The 21744-nt window shown below is 44.7% G+C and overlaps 1 protein-coding gene across 2 annotated transcripts in view; it reads right to left on the reverse strand.

Moving 5' to 3' along the window:
* Positions 1–4896: 4896 nt before the first annotated feature.
* The window catches only part of SLC38A1 (solute carrier family 38 member 1), a 38789-nt gene continuing 21941 nt past the window's right edge, over positions 4897–21744 (reverse strand). The window contains exons 6-17 of one of the 2 annotated variants that reach the window (XR_003497045.3): positions 21260–21352; positions 20852–20933; positions 19928–20010; positions 18954–19012; positions 18706–18831; positions 16332–16411; positions 15073–15173; positions 11819–11937; positions 11130–11271; positions 10926–11023; positions 10059–10243; positions 4897–6632 (exon numbers count right to left, since the gene is read on the reverse strand). Coding sequence is in view for 1 of the 2 variants with exons in the window: in XM_027456755.3 (XP_027312556.2) it covers positions 10142–10243; positions 10926–11023; positions 11130–11271; positions 11819–11937; positions 15073–15173; positions 16332–16411; positions 18706–18831; positions 18954–19012; positions 19928–20010; positions 20852–20933; positions 21260–21352 (1085 nt within the window). In the remaining variant the exon portion in view is untranslated. Of the gene's footprint in view, positions 10244–10925; positions 11024–11129; positions 11272–11818; positions 11938–15072; positions 15174–16331; positions 16412–18705; positions 18832–18953; positions 19013–19927; positions 20011–20851; positions 20934–21259; positions 21353–21744 lie in introns of both variants that reach the window. The other variant, XM_027456755.3, reaches the window with a different exon arrangement.

The raw sequence follows: 21744 nt of genomic DNA on the forward strand, positions 1-21744 counted from the left end.
GTGAGCAGTGAACAGAGGTGAGAGCAGTTTCCATAGAAACACAGGGAGAAGGATGAAGCAGCACATCGGAGGCGAACACAGTCTGATGGAGCATTTTGGAGAAAAACATCCAGCTCTGGTGAAGAGACTAGGTTGTACCCCATCCTGCATCAGCACACATGGTTTGAAGGCTGTGGTGAGACCCCCAGACAAACACTGTACCTGTGAGGCACAGGTTTGGTCATTGTGAGTCTCAGGAGCAGAACTGAGAGGGTGTGTGCCTGCAAGGAGCCCCTAGCTGTGCTCTTCTGCCTGTCTTCAGTTGGAGAGCAGAGGGGAAACCACATCTGATGCTACTGCAACTAGTACGTAGCTTTCATCTTTGCAATTGCTGCCAAACATCTCTGCACAAAGCTTGTTGCCATCCAATGCTGTGTGGCTAACGAGAAGCTGCAAAGGGAAGGGATGAGCAACCCAAGCTATCTTAGAATCATCTAGGTCAGAGAAGATCTTCAAGGTCATCAATCCATCAAACCTGACCTACTGAGTCCCATCACTAAACCATGTCCCTTAGTGCCATGTCAACAAATCTCCTAAATACCTCCGGTTGGGACCCCATCACTTCCCTGGGCATCGTATTCCAATGCTTGAACACCCTCTCTGTGAAGAAATTCTTTTTGATATCCAATCTAAACCTGCCCTGGCACAACTTGAGGCTGTCTTGGGTGAGGCAAGGTGGCAGCAGCTCTGCCTGGGCTGCAGGGCCAGTCTGTAATAGGTGGTAGTGGGACAGGGCAGGCCTGTGGCCACAGCATGAGCAATCCCTTGGCTGCTTTATGCCTAACGCTCACCATGGTGGCATCTGAGCACCTTCAGGTGGCCTCAAAGCGTGGTTAAATTCATCATGTGTGTTATTTCACACACTGAAATTTTGTTCTGCCTGTGGCAGATTGGGTGGTCAGAAACATGGTGTGCTTATGTGTGTGCTACACGTGTGTGCCCCGTCAGCAAGATGGGAGGTCACTGCCTTACTGGTTGGGGCAAAGTGATGAATGACCTTGCATCACATCACCCCTAGGGACATCCAGCGGTAACCCCAAATCCTTCCTTGACTGTTAGGATTGGTCTTTACATCTTTCCAATGGCCAAGGCAACCTGCCTTAGCAATTTGCTCCAGCTTTTGCAAAGTTTACACAAAGTGAGCCCTACTGGAAAATCAGCAGGTGTTGGGAAGAGCTGCTTTTAGGATATTACCTGAGTGCAGGTCCCCAGAGGTGTGCAGGAAGGAAGAGCTCACAGGAGCCTGTCATGAGCATGGTCAGTGCCTGGTGCTTCCACAGAGTACAGCCTGAAGTAATGCTCTCCACCAAAAACCAGCCAAACGTCACCAGCTTTTCCTAGCTGGCAGCAGAGCTTGCCAGCTGTGAGGCAAATACACTGCCAAAGGGCCACGACAGGCAGGGGAGGGGGCTGGAGCTGCACCCAGCCTCTGAGAAGAGGACACGAGGCTTCTGAGGAGGGGACGTGGCTCTTGGCCCCGGGTACCTTCTGGCTGTTTCTCTGGGGCAGGAGTGCCTGTGGGGCTGGGCCTGTGGCTACACCCCATAGACTTGGAGGCGGGCGGCAGCCAGGCAGGCAGTGCCGTCACCGCTGTGAGGCAGCTTTGATCTGCGGATGGGCTCACTGACAGTCTGGCTTATGCCCAGGGACACACACCCCAACCATCACAGTTTACTTTCCTAGCCCTATTGTCTAAACTTCAGGCGAGCTACACCTTTTTCCAAGAATCCCAATAACCTCATGTTTTTAGAGCAGTAAGCCATGGCAAGGCTGAGGCACACTAAGCCAGTAGCACTCCCCCTTGCCAAAGCCGTGGCATTTAGCAGTATAATGCACAGAGACTTCATTTTCTGTAATAGCAAGCTGAAAGAGAAATGCATGGCACATAACATTTGCAAAAGACTGATGCCAGGCTGCCGAGAACTCGTGTCTAACAGCACCTTTAACAGGCAGCAGGGCCTACTTTGGCCAGGGCCTGTGAGCACAGCTGAACACAAAGCAAGTGGTGCTGCTGCCCTGTGGGGACCAAGAACAAAGCGAAGCCCACATTCAGTCTGCCGTGGGCTTGTGAGTAGGTAAGGGAAGCATCTCTGCTTCCTCCACACTTTGTAAAGCTGGTGTGAGCACTTAGCTCCAGCTCTGGGCACAGCGGGGAATGAGACATCTTAACAGGGGCCTGAATTTGGGCTTCAGCCTGAAGACTAGTTGCGATTTCACATAACTGAAGTCAAATTAAGATCTCATTTCAACCAACTGGGGGGTCTCTGCCCTTAGATGAGGCTGCATCCCTTGCCCAAGGAAAAGGTAATTTCCCTTTTTTCACCCTCAAGCAGGGGGAAGTCAGATGAACTCAGAGATCTGGCCAGCCATGGGGATGCATGAAGACCAAGCCAAGCCAAAGGTAGCAGTCTGCGGCTGCAAAGGCGGCTGGTGTTCTTCCTTTGGCTCTGTGGTTTTAGGTGAATTTGAGGTGAATCTGTCAAAATGCACTGCAGAAGGAGACAGATGCCTGTGCTCATCTCTGCAAGGAAGGAAGAAAAGAAATACAGCTTCTCCTCTTTCTTCCTCCACTCTGCAGCCCACGCTCCTGTGCGTTAAGGTATGGCTCTGAGGCGATTATAGGTAGAGAACTGGGAGCAAATGGTATGTCCGAAGGGGTCAGCCTACTGGAGCAGGTTAGTGCACTGCTGCTCCCAGCACAGCTTCAAGACATTTCCCTGGGTTTGGGGACCAGGCAGAGGCTTGCCGAGGGTCACCTGGTTCACAAATCCTCCCACTGCGTGTCCTGCGGAGGGGCCCGGCACCACAGGCTGTTCCCTCCCTCTCTTCAGCCAAGCCAGCTGTCTCGCGGCTAGGACTCCAGCCAAGGGCTCTTCTTTTAAGTGGTCACTACAACACGAGAACTATTAAAATAAGCAGTCAAAGGCAAAAAGTTAACATTTGCCAGACCCGCTAAGGCTTTGACAGAGACACTTCAGCGGATCCAGCCTGGAATGCTGAAGACATCACTGTCCTCAGATATCCTCCTCATCCATCTGCTGCAAGTTTCTGCCTCAGTAGCAGACAAGGTACAGCAGGGGTTTATCTAGTCCAGGCATTAGTTTAGCATCTGAGCTGAAACAAACTACAGCAGCCCTTAAAGCTAAAGGGTCTGACTTTACACCAAAACAGCCTGGTAGGGACAGCCTTTAGGGAGCGGTCAGAAGCAAACACTGGGTTTGACAAACACCATCTTCAGCAACCCTGGTCTGTGGTGACTGTATGCCTGGCTTCAAGTCCCTCTAAAGCTGTATTAGAAATGTTCTGTTGATGCTCCACAGCCATGTATTGATGTTTTGCTCTATATATTGCACTGAGTCTAGTACAGCTGGCTTTGCAGAGCTGCATGCCCTGAGGACAGTGAAAGCACTTGCATAAGAGCTGGGAACACATCCTGTTTAAGGGATTAAAATGATAGATATTCATCACTTTGAAAGAATGAGTACAGCCCAAGGCATTAGTTTAGATCACAATTTTAATGTTTAAAAACTATAGAGGTAACAGAGATTATAGAACTTAATACATTTTTTTTTTTCTTTATTTACACACAGAAACTGAAAAACTGCATCTTTTATTCGAATATGAACAGCACAAAGTATGGTGATGTTAGCAGGAGCAAAATATTACCATTCACTCACTTGAACAATCTATTAGAGATGAGCTCATATCAAGTGTACATCATTCAAACAGTATTGTTTATACTGGATCTGGGTAAGCCTTAACATATCTTGGGATGCTAAAAACAGCTTTCTATAAACAAGTTAAAGTTCAAGTCTTGTGGAAAAATACCTTTACAGATTATATTTTGTTGGCTGTAACACTGAAAACAAAACGTACACTTGTACTAATTTGAAAAGCTCCATAGAAGTGACTGCATATAAATTTTTCCTCAAATTTGTGCTCATGGTTAAAGCAAATGTTATTTCAAGTTTCATTTTCATCCAAGACCATAAATTAAACACGAAAAACATACAATTATTTTTAGATGCATTTCTCAACCTCCATTTTTAATCAGTCCTGAAAAAAAAAAGCGCTTCTGCGCTTTACCAGTGAGAGACTCTATGCAAAACTGTTGACAGCACTCGCCTGCAGCGCCGAGGCTGCGCTCCCACCGAGGCACTCTCGGGGCTTACACATCTGTCCCCTTCCATCGAACCCACCCTGGACATGCAGCCATCCTGTGACCAAAATGCTGGCGTCTGCCTGATCATATAAGGGATGTGCAAGCTGTCCCTGGGTGGGGGATGCTCTCCCAGCACAGGAGATGCTAAGTGTTGTGGGCACACCATAGCTGCATGCCTGGGTCTGTCTTGGAGGAGCTGCCACAGGGCTCTGCAGCAAGGGAGCTGCAGGGAGCAGGCTACAAACAGAACAAATCGCTCTGGTTGTCACCCACCCCTGGCACGTGATACTTTTTTTTCTGATCTACATTTCTGCTGGCTGAAAAGGGAGTGCAGAAGTCCTGGTCTGACTTCTATCTGTACTAGTTACCCTCTGCGGAATGATATACGGGCCTGAAACCCAGCGTGGCATAATGCTGGGGCAGGCTGCTGGCTGCAGCTTGCTCTGCTTTCTGCGTAAGTCCATTTCAGCATGTTGCTGCCACATGGCCTCGGCAGAGGAACAGGTACCTGGGTACCAAATGGGCACTTTATGCAGGGAGATATCTTACCCAGTAGTAAGACTGGATAACTTGCTATGGAGAAAACAGGGAGACCTGTGCTGGAACTATTCCTAGGAATTTCATTGGGTCTCTTTCTCTCTCTCTCTCTCTTTCTTTTTCTTTCTTTATTTTCTTTTCTTTCTTTCTTTCTTTCCTTTTCTTTCTTTCTTTCTTTCTTTCTCTCTCTCTCTCTCTCTCTCTCTCTTTTTTCTTTCTTTTCTTTCTTGTTATTACATTAGCAATGTAATTATAATTTCAAGTTTGGGATTCAAATTGTGAACTCTTGGGAGAAAGGAAAGGATATACATTTTGCTAAGTCTGAAGCTAAAGTATTTGTATATCTATTAAAATTATTCGTAATATGCAGAGCCTATCTCAACACTTCTATATAATAGGGCATAAACAACTGCAAAAATATACAGCATCCTATTTATTTACTATATATATATACATAAAAATGAAATTTCCTACAATACAACACAACTGCATAGATTTGTCTTCAGAAACATAGGCATGTGTACAATTTGTGAATTCTAGACCTTTCCAGCCCTGTACTTTTTATTAATTATCTTTTTTTTTTTTCACAGTTTGTTACAGAAATCCTTACATTAGATACAAATAAAACATTCTTTGTGTAAGTTATAGGAAATAAGGATTTTCCTGATGCCAGGTGCTCTGGGGAACTGTTTAAGCGAGCGCCCTGGCACCAAGCGATAAAGCCATCTTGTGGAACCGCTGATGGACCTGACTACATTCGGCTGTGCCTCCCTCATAAAGGCACCAGGGTGGGACGGTAGGACTGGAGGTGGGACAACACCACATGGAAAGTTTTGCTTTGACCAAGATGCTCTTTAGCCTTAATGTAAGGCTCAAGCAAAGAAACGTGTTAATTTAACGATGAGCTAGAGATACCATTAATTGTTACTGTTAATACTCATTATCAGAGAGAGCTGTGGCGCTTGTGCATTGTAAGGCAGATGTACAGACAAAACCCATCTATCACCCAACCTGCATTTGCAGATATGACCTATTCCAAGGGGAGCACAAGCTATAGATCTCTGTGAGGCTCAGGACAGCAGCCCTCAGGAAGGGGTGGGTGTCCCTGCCCTCACAGGATGGGACTGGCCTTTCCCTCGCAGCCCCACACTGGGGATGGGCACTGCTTGGGTCCATGTCAGCCCTACGAAAGGTCTGTGCTGGTGCACAGATTTGGCATTAGCTCTCTGACCAGGAGCAAGCATCACCCAGAGACATCACAGCTCCCAACACGCTGCTCCCAGGTAACAATCCACTGTGTTTTACTTACCAGGCATGCTTGCTGCTGGCCAGAGAAGGGCAGCTGTATTCTGCAACCATAAGAGTGGTTTAAGCTCAAGACTATTTTCTTTGCAATGTGCTGTGGACTAGGAGAGGCAGCAAGGCTGTCTTTTCAGTGTAAGATTAGCTCCTGCAATCTTACTGGGAGCCCCTGCTTCTATTTAGTCTTTCCTTGTCCTTCACCACTCGATTGTTTCTATTATGCAAAAAAGAAGTTTAAATTACTTTGTTGCAGTTATTAGGAGCAATTTTTCACCTAGTCTATGAAATTTGCAGTGCTCACAATAGTGATAAACTCTCTATGAAAAGAAAGCATGCTACCACCTACTAAGTAGATACGGTACTCTGGATCCTATTAATTTAACAACAGAGAAACTCCTACAGCATTTCACTGTGCTCTTAAAATCCTAGCTAAAATGTGGGACTCGTACATTGTTGGCTACAAGTTCACTATTCCAAATGAACTGAATAACAGCAGTACATTTTACAGATAACCTCATACAAATATTGTCATCCATCACTGATGTTGACAGTTACAGCAGGGTCTATTGCATTCTGTTAAGAATGTATAAACCTGATGAGAAAACAAAAAGCACGTTATTTCACGTTCATTACCACAGACATCAATAAACACATGATTCCTTTCCATAAATATCTATAAATATGATGCCAGTAAATCAGCCTAAGCAAAATTCCCTCTTTTTTTTTTTTTTTTCTTTTTTTAATTTTTTTTTTCACAGACCCAGAAACAAAGCCTACTTAAAGACTCAATATTTCAGGAATCTGTCTTTCAGTATCTACGATATGCTTTGATAGTCCGGTACCTTGGGTAATTTCATTCTGTGCACACACCCAGCTCATCCTTCTCCCTATGCATCCAGTAAAACTCCAGTACACATATAAACTGGGAAAAAGAAGAAGGCAGAAGAGCAAAGAGGAGGGAGAAGGATTGTGATGGAGGAGACTAAGGAAGATGCAAAGAGCAATCAGCCACCCAACAGCCCTTCAAGTCCAAGGTAGCTGGGTGTCAAAAGTCAATGGTCATTATTTGAAACACGAGACTACAAAATACGGAGAGGGGGCAGATGTCATAGTTGTGACCTTTCTGGGACCCTGTGCAGCATATCAGACCTCTAGCTCCTACCTGGGTATTTGAAAATCACTCCCAGGATCTCCTCTTTTACAACCCCCCAGTGCACAGAGAGTCACCGCTCAAAAATCAGTAGTAGGAGGATAAAGGGGGAAGGAAAGCAGAAGAGCCCTGGAGTGTTCTGAGGATAACACTGTACAGCATTCTCAGGTCTGAGTTAGGTTCTTTGGGATGAGATCCAGAGAGATTATAAGGTGCCTTGAATCCTGACATGTGATCCCAGCAAGCTGATCATAGACTGGTTTGGGTTAGAAGGGACCTTACAGACCACTTAGCTCCAACCCCTCCCACCAGACCGGGATGCTCAAAGCCCCATCCAACCTGGCCTTGCACACTTCCAGAGACGGGGCATCCACAGCTTCTCTGGGCAACCTGTTCCAGTGCCTCACCACTCTCACCAGGAACAACCTCTTCCTTACACCCACTCTAAATCTACCCTCTTCCAGTTTACAAGCATTGCTCCTTCCCCTGACTCTACAGGCCTTGGTAAGAAGTCTTTCTGATTCAGAGAGCAGCTAGATGCCAGGCTCCTGCTTTAGCTACCAGGGAGAGTTGGGTGCCTGTGAAAGGGAAACCCCAAATGATGTCCTGAGCTGGGAAAATGCTAGAATGAGCTGAGAGGAGACAGAAGCACAGGTTCTTCTCTCTGTGGTTTCACTAACACCTGGACTTGTAGGCTACAGCATGCACTTCTGTGAATGAGGGCCCGCCTAAGGCAGTATTGGTCACATAAAGGGGAGGTGCAGAGAGAACTGGTGAGCTGTGCTGTCACAGGCACGGGCATTTGAGGCCACTTGCTGAAAGCCACAAGCAGCTGATCCTCAGCCTGCCTGATCCCATCTAGCTCAGCTGTCTGTGTTTTAAACCCTGGGCTGCACGGGAGGAAGGATGGCATGCTGGAGACCTTGCTGGGAGCCTGTATTGCTGGGAATAAAAGTCTGGCAGGTCAGGACAGGCTGCAGGAGCCCCACTCTTTAGGCCAGAAGGTCTTTGTTAGAAGGGAGGGGACTTCCTGCTGCCAGCCTGCTCTGAAGGCCTCTCTGCATGTCAGTGCTTAAATTCCAAGTAAGGCCCCAAACTAACCTCTCTGTAGTCACCCTTAAAAACCTGCTCCTAAGGTCCTGAGAAGTGCTCTACAGTCTCAACTCTCAGCAGCTTCAAGCCATATAGGATAAGGCAGTGGCAACTGAGGCAATTCAACAGCTCACAGAAACCCTAAGATCCTGAATTCTCCACCCCTGACCTTACAAAGAACAAGCTGCAATGACAGATTACCCACAGGCAGTGCTGCTAATGACAGGCTCCTTCCACAGCTACAATGGGAGTCAGAAATGAACCAGCCACAGGGAACAAGAGGGTCACTGCATACTGACAGGTACGTCTCACACGCACAGAGAGCATTACATAGCCCTTGCATGCGATCTAGGGCTCCCCTTAGCCATCGTTTTTTTCAGAGGGAGCCTGGTTCATCTCAAGAGCAAAACTGAAGACACTTTTTAGCTCACATTTATGCTGCTGGCAGTGTACTAATAAATGTCTGCTGAGGATGGTCAACAATCACCTGCTTAGCATTTGAATCTCTAGAAGTAGTTCTCTACACCAGCTATAAGGCATTAGGCAAATGCTTGTTTTGTGGACAGCAGATGCAAGTTACAGTGTTTCTGCTAGTAGTAATTTAATGTATTTCCTGTAATTGCTATGGAGAATTGATGTGAAATGTAAATAAAACATTTCAAATATATAAAGTGTGTATGTTTGTTGAAATAAATGTTACATATTTCAATTTCCATTAGATATCCAGTAGTTCAGTAGGGCGAGTCAGATCCTGCTCCCGCTGCTGTCAGAAACCCTGCTGACTTCAGGGGGAGGAGGATGAGACACAAGAGAGGAGCCAGTCTCTACAAGGCCAACCTTAGGTATGTACAGATGAATCCAAGAATGCAAAAGGCATGAGGTATGACTAAACGTGTAGGTTTTGATAAAACTGGAGCTTGCCGTTTCTGAGAAGAACGGGGCATTAGCAAACAGTTTAATGCTGAAGAAAATGCAGATTTCCTACAGATATCTCTGAGCGTCTGCTTCTGGTCAGGTTCAAGTACTCACTGCTGGCTGTCAAGTCTACTGGTGGCCAGGTTCAAACTGAAATGTAGCAGGGAAATGGTGGCTGGTGGTGATTGTCCCTCTCCCGCCCCCTGCACTCCTTTGCAAAAACACACACCCACACACACACAGGTCTGCTCCCCAAAGCAACAAAAGAGCCAAGTCTAGGGCTGGCTCCTCCACCACAACATTACAGAGAGAAGCACCAGATTTAGGACCTAGGTTTACACAATGCTCATTTACACCCATGGTGCTTTTCCTGTCTGTACCAAGAATGCTACACTTGGTGAAGCAAATGGTGCACAAAACAGCAACAGAACAAACAAACAAACAAACCAGCCGAATGCATACAATTGAGAGCAGAGTTTTGGTTAAAAGGCAAAGGGAAAGGGAAAGGGTGTGAACTGATGACATTTGGGACAATCACTCCAGCTGGGATTGATAACAACAAATGCTGCTGCTTTAAAGGAGCAGAGCTTATGGTTCAAGGGCTAAGAATAATAACGGAACAATGCAGTTCATGGGTGGAAGAGGAAAAACAAACTAATTGTGATGAGTTCCTATGAGCAACGCTCTATATAGTCTCTCAACAATTAACACAGACTTAACGCTGATCTGATAACTCAGTATCATGGGACAGAGTGATATGCCTGTTGGAAAAATGGGTCTGTTTTCTGCAAGAAAATACACCCATAACAGTATTTTCAGTACTGGAAAATCATTATTTGGATTTGATTTGAGTAAACTCACAAAAGGTGGAATAGATAACAGAACGGATGGTTGCGATTTTGGTGTGTAGCAAACAGGGATGTCTCCTTTTCAGAAGGTCAGCTTCAGTGGCCTTCGGCACTGCCTCCTGACTGTACCCAGTCATAGATTACCAGAGGGATGCTCACTAGGGAAAACATTATCCCCAGTGCCAAGAAAAGAGAAGCCTGGAAGAAAAAGGAGAGAAAATTAATGAACTAAAAGAAAAGACAATTAATTCAAGTGTGTTAACTTTCATTCTTAAGGAGATTTACAAGGTGATGTATCAAAGCTATGGGCTAAAATGAGATAGCACTGCTGGGGAAGACAAGACTCACAGATAACTAACAGATTAGTGTCATTAATAATTACTTGCTGAACACCAAAACCACTTTTTTCCCCATTTCAATTCATTTATTAAATGTTGATCATCCCTAAAAAGGATTAAATGAGTCCATCTTTAGGACCTATCAGCTCTGCTCTTCTCAAAGCCTGAAGACAGAGTGTGCTGTATGCCTTCTGAACTGGCACACCGAAACACAGAAAGCTCTCTGGGCTAAAAGGGCTGCCAAGGGCAGCTGCAGGGGCACCCATGCCCTGGCCAAAGCCACGGCTGCTTGCAGAGCAGCTGCTCCCCTGGAAGGAAATGTCCCCAGCTCCAAAGAGAATGGCTGGCGAGCACAGGGGGCCTTTGGCCCAGAAGACACACAGGGCAAATGAAAAAGGGGAAGCGAGGCTGCCAGCTGATGGAAGCAAGAGGGAAAAGTCAGGAGAAGCAGCTCACACAAATCTTCAGATTAGTTGGGTTTTCCATCTAGCACGTTTTAAGAAATGACAAGACAAACACATTGACCTGAAAAGAACACATACCCAAATCCTCTGAGTCAGTTTTGATCCATCCTGATGTGTAATTTTTAAATACAATGATGAAGGAAGAATGAAAATCAGCATATTGGCAGAAGTGACACCTGCAAAATTGAAATGAATGAGTTTTCTTAGTTGCCAACACCATAATTATTATGCTGCTGATTATCAACAGTTTTATATTAGCAATACAAAGCCAGGACACTGTACCTACGACTCCAAAAATATCCTTCATGGTTGGAATAAAAATGACTAACAGGTTGATGATAACCAAAAGGACAAAAGTAACCACAACGTGACGGCATAAGTCAAATTTTGTTTTTCTCGCCAGCTCAAATAATGATGAACGTACCTGTAGGAAGAGAGAGAGTTTGATGTCAGGAATAGTCTATTAGCCAGTTCAAAGCTCCCCATGATTATTTTAACTGGTTCTTCATGTGGCAACTCCGCTCTACACTGATCTGACAGAAATTGTGGGGACTCTGACATAATGCTCTTTGAAACAATCCTTGCAATTACTTTGATATTTCACAACTGTATGTTTGCATATATCCAAAGTAGGCTATTCCTCTCTTTTTACCATGCCTTTTGGGGTCCTTCTGCACCTAACAGTGAACTTCACTTCTGAGTCTGCTCCAGTGAAATCATGTGAAGGAAGAGAAGGCCCTTGTGGATTCAATTTAAAACTGATTTAAGACCAAAAGTGAATCATTTATTTCCTGCAGGGAGAAGTTTTCCAGAAATTACTGGGAATCTGGTGTGGCAAAAGACCGATCCAAGCTCGAGTTCGTGTTTGTAGCTGCAGCATTACTGACTTGGAAATGACCAAACTGTGTTTTTAAAAAATCCAACCATACAGACATTACCTACTTCCAAACTGCATGGAGACTTTTACTTACAGTGAAAAACAGCACTGGCACTGTGAGTATAACTGCGACAATCACAGCCAAGCGCACTGTCAGGATGAGGATGTCATCTTTGCTCTGGTACTTGTGAAGCAGATCTGACTGCACATTGTCTATGGAAAAGACAATACGGTAAGTGTTCCAGCAAGTAGGCAATTCATTCACAAAAAATCATTGCTTAACAACAGCCTTCTTGAACAACAAGTGATTTATCTGTAAACAAAAGAGTATGGAATGAAACATTCTTGAGTTAAAACAGCATTTTGAACCAAATCCTAATGCTCCCATTATTCCAGATTAATCCTTTGGAGGCCTGATTTAGAAATGCATCCTAATTCAAGACAGCACATGCCTAAATCTAAGGTAATTTTCACTGTAGGAAAGACAACAGTGAGACACGCACAAAAGCTTGCTTATATATATATACATATAAATAAATAAGTAAAGTGAAATAAGCTACTTTTAATCAGTTCTGTGGGCTTGTTTTAAAGTTTCAAATGATATAAAAATAACCACATGCACCGCAACGGCTGAGTTTAATATAAATTACAAGGTTGAGCTAAATTGGTCTAAACAGCAAATAAACTCCCAGCACAAAGCAGTGCCTCTGTTCTCAAGCAAGAACAAAGCCCGGCTGAGGTCAGCTCTCAGCGGGACATTTTGACATTTGCACTCAAACCCCCGGGCAGCTCCTCTCTCCTCAGAGGGCTGCCCTTCTGTTTTTTTCTTCTCTTGAACCTGCCGCCCCTCCTCAGCAGTGCCCACGGCTCGGCCCCACGCCGGCCCTGTGCTCCTGGCATGGCCAAAAGATCGCCGGGGGTGCCTAGTGGGGAGGCACTGGTGATGCTTTAATAAACCCTCCTGCAAAAATGCTTCCTTTGCACTCTGATTAAATAGTGGTAACGGATGGGAAAAGCAAGTTGCTGGGGGACCTACGTGCTTGCTTTGTGCCTTCTGAATATCTAGGAACAGCAACCCAGGGAGGCGGCTGTGAAATGCGCCACAGAAACACGCTTGCTACCCTCTGTTTTTAGAACAGCTCGAGTTTTCTTTCTGTCTGCTAATCTTAGAAAGCTGACAGGAAAACATAATAGCTTTTAAACCGAAGTCCTTAAGAGGAACTCGGTGGGCACGTGTAGATCAAAACTGTGGTAAAACCTCCTCTTCCTGAGAGCAAAACGCCTACGCTCCCCCCAGGGCGTCCTTCTGGGGCGAGACCATCTCTCAGCGCCTGAATTCCCACCAGGAGAAAGAAAACACTCTCCCACCTCCCTGCAAGTTAGGAGTGGGGTTTTCAAGCCGGGCACATGCACAGCTTCTGCGACACAGAGCTTACTCTGCTCCTGCGAGCACAGACTGCAACTTCTGTACCGCTCACGGACTGCAGCCAGGTAGGAAGTGAAAGGCAAGGCTTACAGTTGAAGGTCTGTTTTCCTTTCAGCTAGATACACCACAGAGCCCAACCACAGTGACCTTTTAGGGGAAGAAAAACACCTCTTTTCTGTAATTCTGCAATGTAAATATAGTCATAACTGCAACACTTTCGAGAACACAGCAAACAGACAAGCACTATTGGCGTAAAAAAGAAATGGCCAAAATAAAAACCCTGGTCTTACCCAGGCAGGGAAGAGGTTAGAAAACCAAGTGCACATATAAAAGGCAAAATCTTGTCAGTCCCAAGAGTAAGGAGGATTGGAGCGTAGAGCTTTCGCATTCCCTCAGTTCCTCTTTGTGCTGCCTCTCATGGCACCGATCCTGTGATCGTCAGTGCTTGCATGAGCCCCAGCGGAGCTGCGCAGAGGCACGTGGCGTCCATGTGCAGGGATGCCTGCTCCGGGAGGAAAATTCCTCTGCTGCTCCCTCCCAAGGGGGCCAGGAGGATGCAGCCTGTATCTCCTCCATGGGCTCCGTGGGGCGTGGGAGGTTCCCGGAGAGGATCCTATGGGTATCTGCCTCCTCACATCCCTGGGGCGACCGCACCAGAGCTTCCTCCCTGCCAAAGCGAAGGGGTTCGTGCTGATTCACTCCCACTGCCCCCCCACGGGGCTACTGATCTAATGCATGCCTGTGACAATGTTCTAGCTAGCAGCAGTCGGGTGAGCACAGCTGCTGCTGCAGTCAGTTGCAGCAGATACCCCCTCACCTCCATCAGTTTTATGGGGAAAATTAGAACTGATGATGTCAAATTACTTCAGTGCATGCAGGCTCAAGGCATTATGAGCAGGACGAGAGCCTGAGAAAACAAATAACAAGACAGGTACACCTTTGAGAAAAAAAAAAAAAAAGCCAATTTTCATATTTACTATTTTCTTTCCCTTGTAATAGGTGGCTTACAGTGAATGGTGTCACAAGGGGAGATTGTAACAAAAAGGTCACTTGGAATACACAGTGGAGATGACTGAAGACCTTTTGGTGACCCTGAGGTAAAAGGTAAATGTAAATTTTGGCATCTGTCTCATAACCCTTTAGTGGTCTATGAGAAAACACACTACATATCAACATTTCCATTATACTGGGAAATGGGAGTAGCTTCCTGGGCCACATTCATATTTTATCCTATTTACTTAAAAATTGTACATACTCCCTTAGGACTGCAATACAACATAATTTGTTTGTTTCTTTAAGTGAATCAATATTCATGAAAAGAGACACAGTGCTAGTCCCAGACACTGAAATAACCATCCTTCAGCTGCAGAGCTGGGACATGCCTCTGCGCTTCCCCACCTTTGCTGCCAATTTATTTAACCAACACCTGAAGGAGTGAACCCTAGGGACACGGGAAAAACATGTGGTCCTTTGTCTCTCAATGATGAAAGTACCAATAAGAAAGTGAAAAAGCTGTGAAGGCTCATTTGATACCCATTTGCTAGGACCTGCTCTCAAACCTGTCACATTTTATACAGATGTGGACAACCAGTCACACATCACTTATTACCAAGGCACACTAAATTCAGGTAGGGACTCTGGAATGCAAATCTTGGTAGGGCCCAGCTAATCCCCAGTTCTGCTAAACAAATCTCTTCCTCATATTTTGAATATGCCTTTTGTAAATACTGCTTTCACTTGTGCTTGTCATCCACAGGGGAAAGACAGGAAAGGATTTGTACCCTCAGTATGAAAACGCTAAGGAAAATTATTTGAAAAAGTATTTTAATATAAGTGAATGGACTTTTCTTTCCATCTGGGATTCGTTACTGATTTCACATGTATTCCCTTTCTGCTTTGATCAGTAAAGTCTGCATACTTACCATAGAAAGTCAAATAGCCAAATATGGCAGTCATAAAGTACATCACAAACATGGCAAAAAATGAGATATTTGAAACCAACTGCATTTTTTTCTGTGAACGGCTGGGGAAAGAAGAAAAGAAGAGAACAAATAAAATGGTTGGACTGTCTTTCTGAATAGCTGCTTAAAAATGTATCAAGCCTTTGCATAAACATATCAATTCTGCAGAGACTCATGAATGCATTTTCATTTAGAACAGGAATTAATTGACAGCTGCATAAGGAAGAGAAAGGTGGGACAATGGACCTTGGAGTTTAAGTAAAGACATGCTGTAACCACCCTGTGGCTCTGCTCCCCAGCCACACTCTTGTAACTGGAGGGAAGAGCGAAGCTGAGTGGGCAGGAAGAGCCCTTAAACACTTCAGTAATTAAATTAAAAGGCCAAAATATAAGGACAGTAGAAGTGTGCAAAGAAGAAAAACAAACAAAAAAACAACAACATTCTGAATGTTTGCAGAAAAAAACACATTTGTATCCCCCATGGGTGGTAATAATGGATGTACACAGACCACTGTAGCAAAATAGATTAAGTGTAAATATTTCATTTTTAGATATTTGCTCTGAAATTTATAAAGTATAGTGCATAAAAATCTATATGCTTTTAAATCCACACAGGGATGCTTTCGACAGGCCCCACGGCACCTGCTGAAGCCACGTGAAACTCAAAGCACCCAGCTTTGAGGGCACCCAGGGGTCTGACTGTTCCCGACCCCTTGCCCAGGCCCAGGCCCCATGCCAGACCCCAGCAAGGCCGCAGCAGGGCCGGGCACCAGCTCCCCACAGCCCTGCCCGAGGCTGCACCAAGCTGGCCGGCCTGGCGACGGCATCGCAGCACGGGCGAGGCTGAAAGCGATTTTTGTTTCTGGTATTGCACCAGATTTTTAGTTGTGCTGGAACAACTGCCGTGGGCTGAACACACGTCTCCCTCCTATGCAAAATAACGGTCGGCACAACTTGGCTCTCCCCAGGCTGCTGTGTACTTCCAGAGAAAACTCCCCAAGTATTGCATTATCCTCAGCTTCCCTCCACCCCAATGGCACATCTGGGAGGCCAGATTTCCTAGCTGACAGCCACACTCGCTGGCTTGTTTGGTTTTATTAAAGCATATCTCCTCCGAATGGCACGAATGACTCAGAGCACCTCTGCACTAACATTTTCCATGCAAAACAGTGCAAAACAATTAACTGGAAAAAAAAAAAAAAGAAAAGAGAAAGGCTTACTCTTTAAGTTCGCTGTAAATTGGAAGGACTGACGGGTGGCACACGAATGCGAAAGCGATGGTGGGCAAAGCGTACACAGTCTGTTCAGAGAGAGTTTCAGACAAAAAGTTAAGAAGAATAAGTATTTTACCCAGAGTCATAAAGAAATGTGTTCAGCTACCTCAACTCCCAACTCTCTGGACTCTTTCAACTGAACGTTGAAAGCCCTATTCAGAGAAGGCAGGAGACCTGTCAACTGGCACGTGTTTAACAAAACATGGAGAGCAGCGCTCTTTCAATGGGAGGACAACATCTTGGCGCTGGTCATGCAAGCACAGCCCTGACTTTGTCCTCAGCGCGCAGTGGTGGGTGCCACGCGGCTGTGGGTTCTGCTCCCTGGGATGGGTCTCCCTGCCCAGCTGCTGCCACCGACACTAGCACACCGCCACGTGTAAGGGGGACGGACGTATGGTGGGTCACCGCTACGCTACCCTGCCTCGGGATGGAGAGGGGTGCGCACCCGTGGTGCTAAGGCTGAAGTCCTGAAGATGAAGCCCATATCCAGACTGTAAGAAAAGAGAAGAGGAATGCAGAACTTACAAATAAATGGATATTTCAAGGTACCAGACTGAGCCCCTTCATTTCCCAGGCCAACAAAAGGGCTAGGAGGAGTGTGGAGGGAGCATGCTTTTCCTTGGGGAAAGAGAGAGACCGTTACGTCACTATGAAGCGCAGAGGGCCTCTGAGGGGAACCTCACCCCCTGCTCAACCAAAAATCTGAGCGGGTTTCCTTGGTCACCATTTGGCCAAACTTCATGAATGATCTCAGAGCTCAAGCACTTCCATTCTCCCCAGGAAACTGGTACGAGCTGAGATCACATGAAAAACAGGTCCTCCTGTGAGGATAAAATGAGCTGATCCCTATGGTCAGCTCTTCCTGGTGCTCTGAGGTTTTCTTGTGCTGGCCACAGGACAACCATTGGCACAGAAGCAGTCCTGGAGCTGCCCAGCGGGGTACATCCCCATCCCATGAGATTCAGAAAGCACACTATTTGCTCTCTGGTGGTGCTTCCATAGCCAGACCTGTGCTGCCTTCTCTCAATCACTTCCAGCACACAGCTGATGTGGAGTCTCCTCTCTTGGAGATACCCAGAAGACATCTGGACATAGTCCTGGTCAACCTGCTCTAGGTAACCCTGCATGAGCAGGGGGCTGGACCAGATGGCTTCCAGGGTCCCCTCCAGCCTCAGCCATTCTGTGATCCTGTGAATCTGATCTCCTCTCACACATCTAAGTTACTAAATTGATTGGCAAATTATTGGCCCCTAGAGCAAATCTCTAAAGCTCAGGTCCAGTGTGCCTAATTCAGATGGACTGATCCTTCTGATGGGCATTCATTGACTCTGAGGTAAACACTGTCACTGCAGGAGAATAAGATTTCCTTTTGTCAGTATCTATCTAAAATGTACCTACTCCTGTGTCGCTACCACACACCAAGTTTACTACTTCTTGGTCAGTTACACTGGTTCAGGGCTGATCGCTGCCCACAGCTGAAGAAAAGTGCTCAAATTAGTTCACACTGACTTCTTGGACTGAAGCTGGTAGGATGATTGGATGATTTTTTTAAAAAGCTTAATTTTTTCAGGCATATACTATACATACGCATTCTCTATGAACGCAGTGGTGACAATCTGAGGACCCTGCCCTACTGGATAAGGTGCCGTGCAAGGATCACTGCAAACCGGCACAGCTGGAAGAAGCAATCCTCCTGCTCCCACAGCTACAGCCAGTTGCTCTTTCGTACTCTCTTGGCACAACTTTTTGTGCAGCTGTGTGGCGATCGAGGAAAGCATCCAGCTGAAAGGCAATCAAATTTTTGCTGGATTAGCTTTCGACTGTATCCTTTTCCTTGTGCAGTTCACCATATGGCTATAAAAACAAATACCCTGTCACAAAGAAGTGGTTTGTGCACAGAAGGACAGACAGATTACTTCTGGCCTTTGGATGCAGGCTTACAGTGTCTGCTGAACCACAGCCTAGGAACTCAGTTGCAGCACAGACAGTACAAAGCAGCAGAAAGGAAAACTCTCCTAAACAAAGCATTTGTTGTCCGGTGTCATCTGGGGCTCACAGCCTTAGCACACGTACTACCAAGGCAGCTCAGCCTATCTTGGCTTCCTGGGGAACGGAGCAGCAGAGCAAGACTGCAAGGAGCTACAGGTGTTTAAGGCACCTCCATAAAACTGGGCAAGGACTCTCATTGTGCATTCGCCATCGGAGCACATGTGGAAGCATGGAGGGGCAGGCCCTACATGCTGCTGAGCTGATTAAGGACATGGAGTGTAGGTGCATGTATTATGTGAATCAAAAATAAGTATCATAAAAAGAAACATACCTTGGAATTAAAGATAACATACTTTGGCTTACACATATGCTCATGTGCTGAGCTATTTGATAGCATAGCTGATGTTGCATTTAGCTCCAATTCGTAACAGGGAATTTGAAACTTCTTGTAAATAACCTAGGACAAAAGCAGAAAACAGCTGTTAAGAATAATACTAAAAAGCAAATTCTAATTGAATTAAGAAATTCTGAATATGCTATCAAGTGACTAATCCAATGAAGAGACCAAGCTTAACTTACCACTATGAGGAAAAATACCATGCAGCTTAATGAAAATCCGCTGGTATAGCCAAGATACCCTGAAATAAATTAAAAAGAAATCTTACACAAGGTTATTTTATTAGCCGTATCTTGCTTTTTAATTCTCTACTTAATGATGAATTTAAATGCATTATACATTTAATATGTATTACAAGCTTCTGGGCAGGACAAAAGCATTCCTGGTTGGTGTGGGAGCCTTCCACATTGCAAGCCTCCGGCTTTCAGACAGACCAGGGCTTTGATCTAACCGATGTGACACACACCTTCCTTCCCAAAGGTAATCGTTACAGTAGTTTAACTAATTTTACTTTTGAAAGGGGCTGTGGTAATTGAAACAAACTTGAAAATGTGAAATTGCAATCAGAACGTGACCCAGATTCCCTACTATGCAGAGAAATGTGAGCTTACTATGGGTTAGTTTCTCAAAAGGAAGATCCCAAGAGGAATGCAGTGCCAAAACTTGTTACATGGCTTTAAAACACACATAGTGCACCATCTGGCATCTCTGTGGACTAAAACACATTTGGAAATGTGGTTCTTTATACACACCTTACTTACAAAGGCAACACCTCCAATTAACCCAACCACTGAAAATTTCAATGCTGATAGAAAAATAAGCAATTTTTTATAATCTTACATTTTGTTGGTGAATATATTTTTACAGGCCACACATACAGTAGAGTCAGTCACCTCATGAAATAAACACCCTCTTAAGCATATTTTTTAAAATCAATTTCCCCAATTATATGGATGAGGCTGGTTTATACCGAGTTCAACCGCTGTAACAATTTAGGCCTTCTTTTTTCCAAGATGCTCAAAACACAGCTTCTTCCTGGACCAGAGAGGCTGCTTAGATTACAGTGAGAGCACAATTTTTGTAATTATATTTGAGTGGCCAATGTGGCTGTCGGAGGCACAACGGGCTCCTGTATTTTATAGGATTTACATCTTACCTAAGTTCTTAAGGAGACATAAAGGGAGGATGATACCAAACGTCACTATGACAACGAGAATCCGCCCATCGACGTACCATGCCCTGTATAAAACATTAAAAAAGTACCGTGAGCACACCTTAAACCCTCTCTGGTTTTCCTCACACTTAGTCATCCTCTTTGCTGCAGTTAGAGAAGCATCTTCCATATCCTTACACTATGAAAGGCAAAATAGGGACCACATCTGAACTTTGCAGAGTACCAAAGGTATTTGGCATCCAGCTCTTAAAACATGGCACTGCTCTGCCTCAGATGCAGCACTATTGGTGTTCTGTGTGATATATTTTCACTGCTTTGTTTAGTATGAAAACCCGAGGAAAGGGATCTCTAATTTCTTTGTGCTCTACAATACATCATATAACCCTGTGTAAAGGCTATTTATTACTGTAAAGAAATACCATCCTCCTATTCCCTCTATTAAAGAAGCTGGTAAATGTCAAGGAGTGACAACTGGCAGACATCTAAGTATAATATTCTGCCTTTGTCATATATTAGTATAGAAGAATTTTATTCGGGGCCAAAAAGTCCTGTAAGATGCTAAAAATGCAAGTAAAAATATAATATCTTAAACTTTTGTTGTTCCCAATATCTTCAAGCGTTGCCCTACACTGTAAAAGACAAAGCTTCTAATTCTGCACAAAAATCTGGAGTGCAAATAGAGAAAATACTGATAACTACACCTTTAATTTCCTATCCATCCTCTTGTCCTTCACAAAGTTTTCTTGTGTTTTATTAATCCACTGAGATACTCCTGTGATCTACTGTTGACAACCCTACAGAATATCCGAATATCCAGTACTTAAGGGTTTTTATAAACATATGCTCAAGATTACCTATACAATGTTAAATTCTGTAATCTAATCGCAAAAAATGAATTCAACTTACGGAAAATTTTCGTCTTTTCCCATTAGAAACTTTATGGCAGAAGGCAGCTCATTTTTGACTATGAAGAGATAGCTCAACATTGCTGGTGGAACAAGAGAATCACTTTAGACAACAGATGAGATATTTTATGGAATAAGTACATAGAAGCATCATGAACATTTTTCCACATCAGTTTCTAATGATAGAAGACCCAGAACTGTAACTGACTGTAAAATACCGATCATTCAGTAATACAGCATCTTTAAAGGGCTGCATGCAAAATGTTATTGAGACCAATACGGAGGAGCATGAGGATCCCAAACTTTTCTAAGAGAATGGGTAACCTTTATTTAGATCTTTATTAAGATCCTCCTGTGTTATTTGTTTGTTTGTTTTGTTTTGTTTTTAAATATCCCAGATCTCCTTTACCTCCAACGTTCTGAAGAGATGTAGATCCAAAGACAATCATTTTCCCTGGGGTGCCAAAGACCTGCTCCCCAAGCTTTTCATACACCATGCAGCCTGTGTTAAAAGAAATCAGGAGAAAGGTAAAGAATTCACCAGCAAAAGCAGAGTCAAACCACTTGTGATTCCTTTCCTCTGTAAAACTGTATGTTTCCATTGTTACTAAATGGAAAGCTCTCTTGTAATTGCTAGAGCTGAAACTTACGGAGTAATCTATATTGGTATCTATAAATGCTGTCTTTGGCTACCGATCATTTATGAGACCCTCTTAATGAGTCCGTCTATACCCATAATGGCATTTTAAGTTCAGGTATCCCCATCCTGGCATATAAGCTTTGCAGTCTCAATGAAAGAAAGGTTGAAGGCCTTCACTCCAGACCAGATTCAGTACAGCAGGGGCCAGAAGCCAGTACTAGCAGCCTGGCCACAACAGACACCAGACTGCAACT

This window comes from Anas platyrhynchos, chromosome 1 (genome assembly GCF_047663525.1).
Source record: "Anas platyrhynchos isolate ZD024472 breed Pekin duck chromosome 1, IASCAAS_PekinDuck_T2T, whole genome shotgun sequence".
Taxonomy (NCBI): domain Eukaryota; kingdom Metazoa; phylum Chordata; class Aves; order Anseriformes; family Anatidae; genus Anas; species Anas platyrhynchos.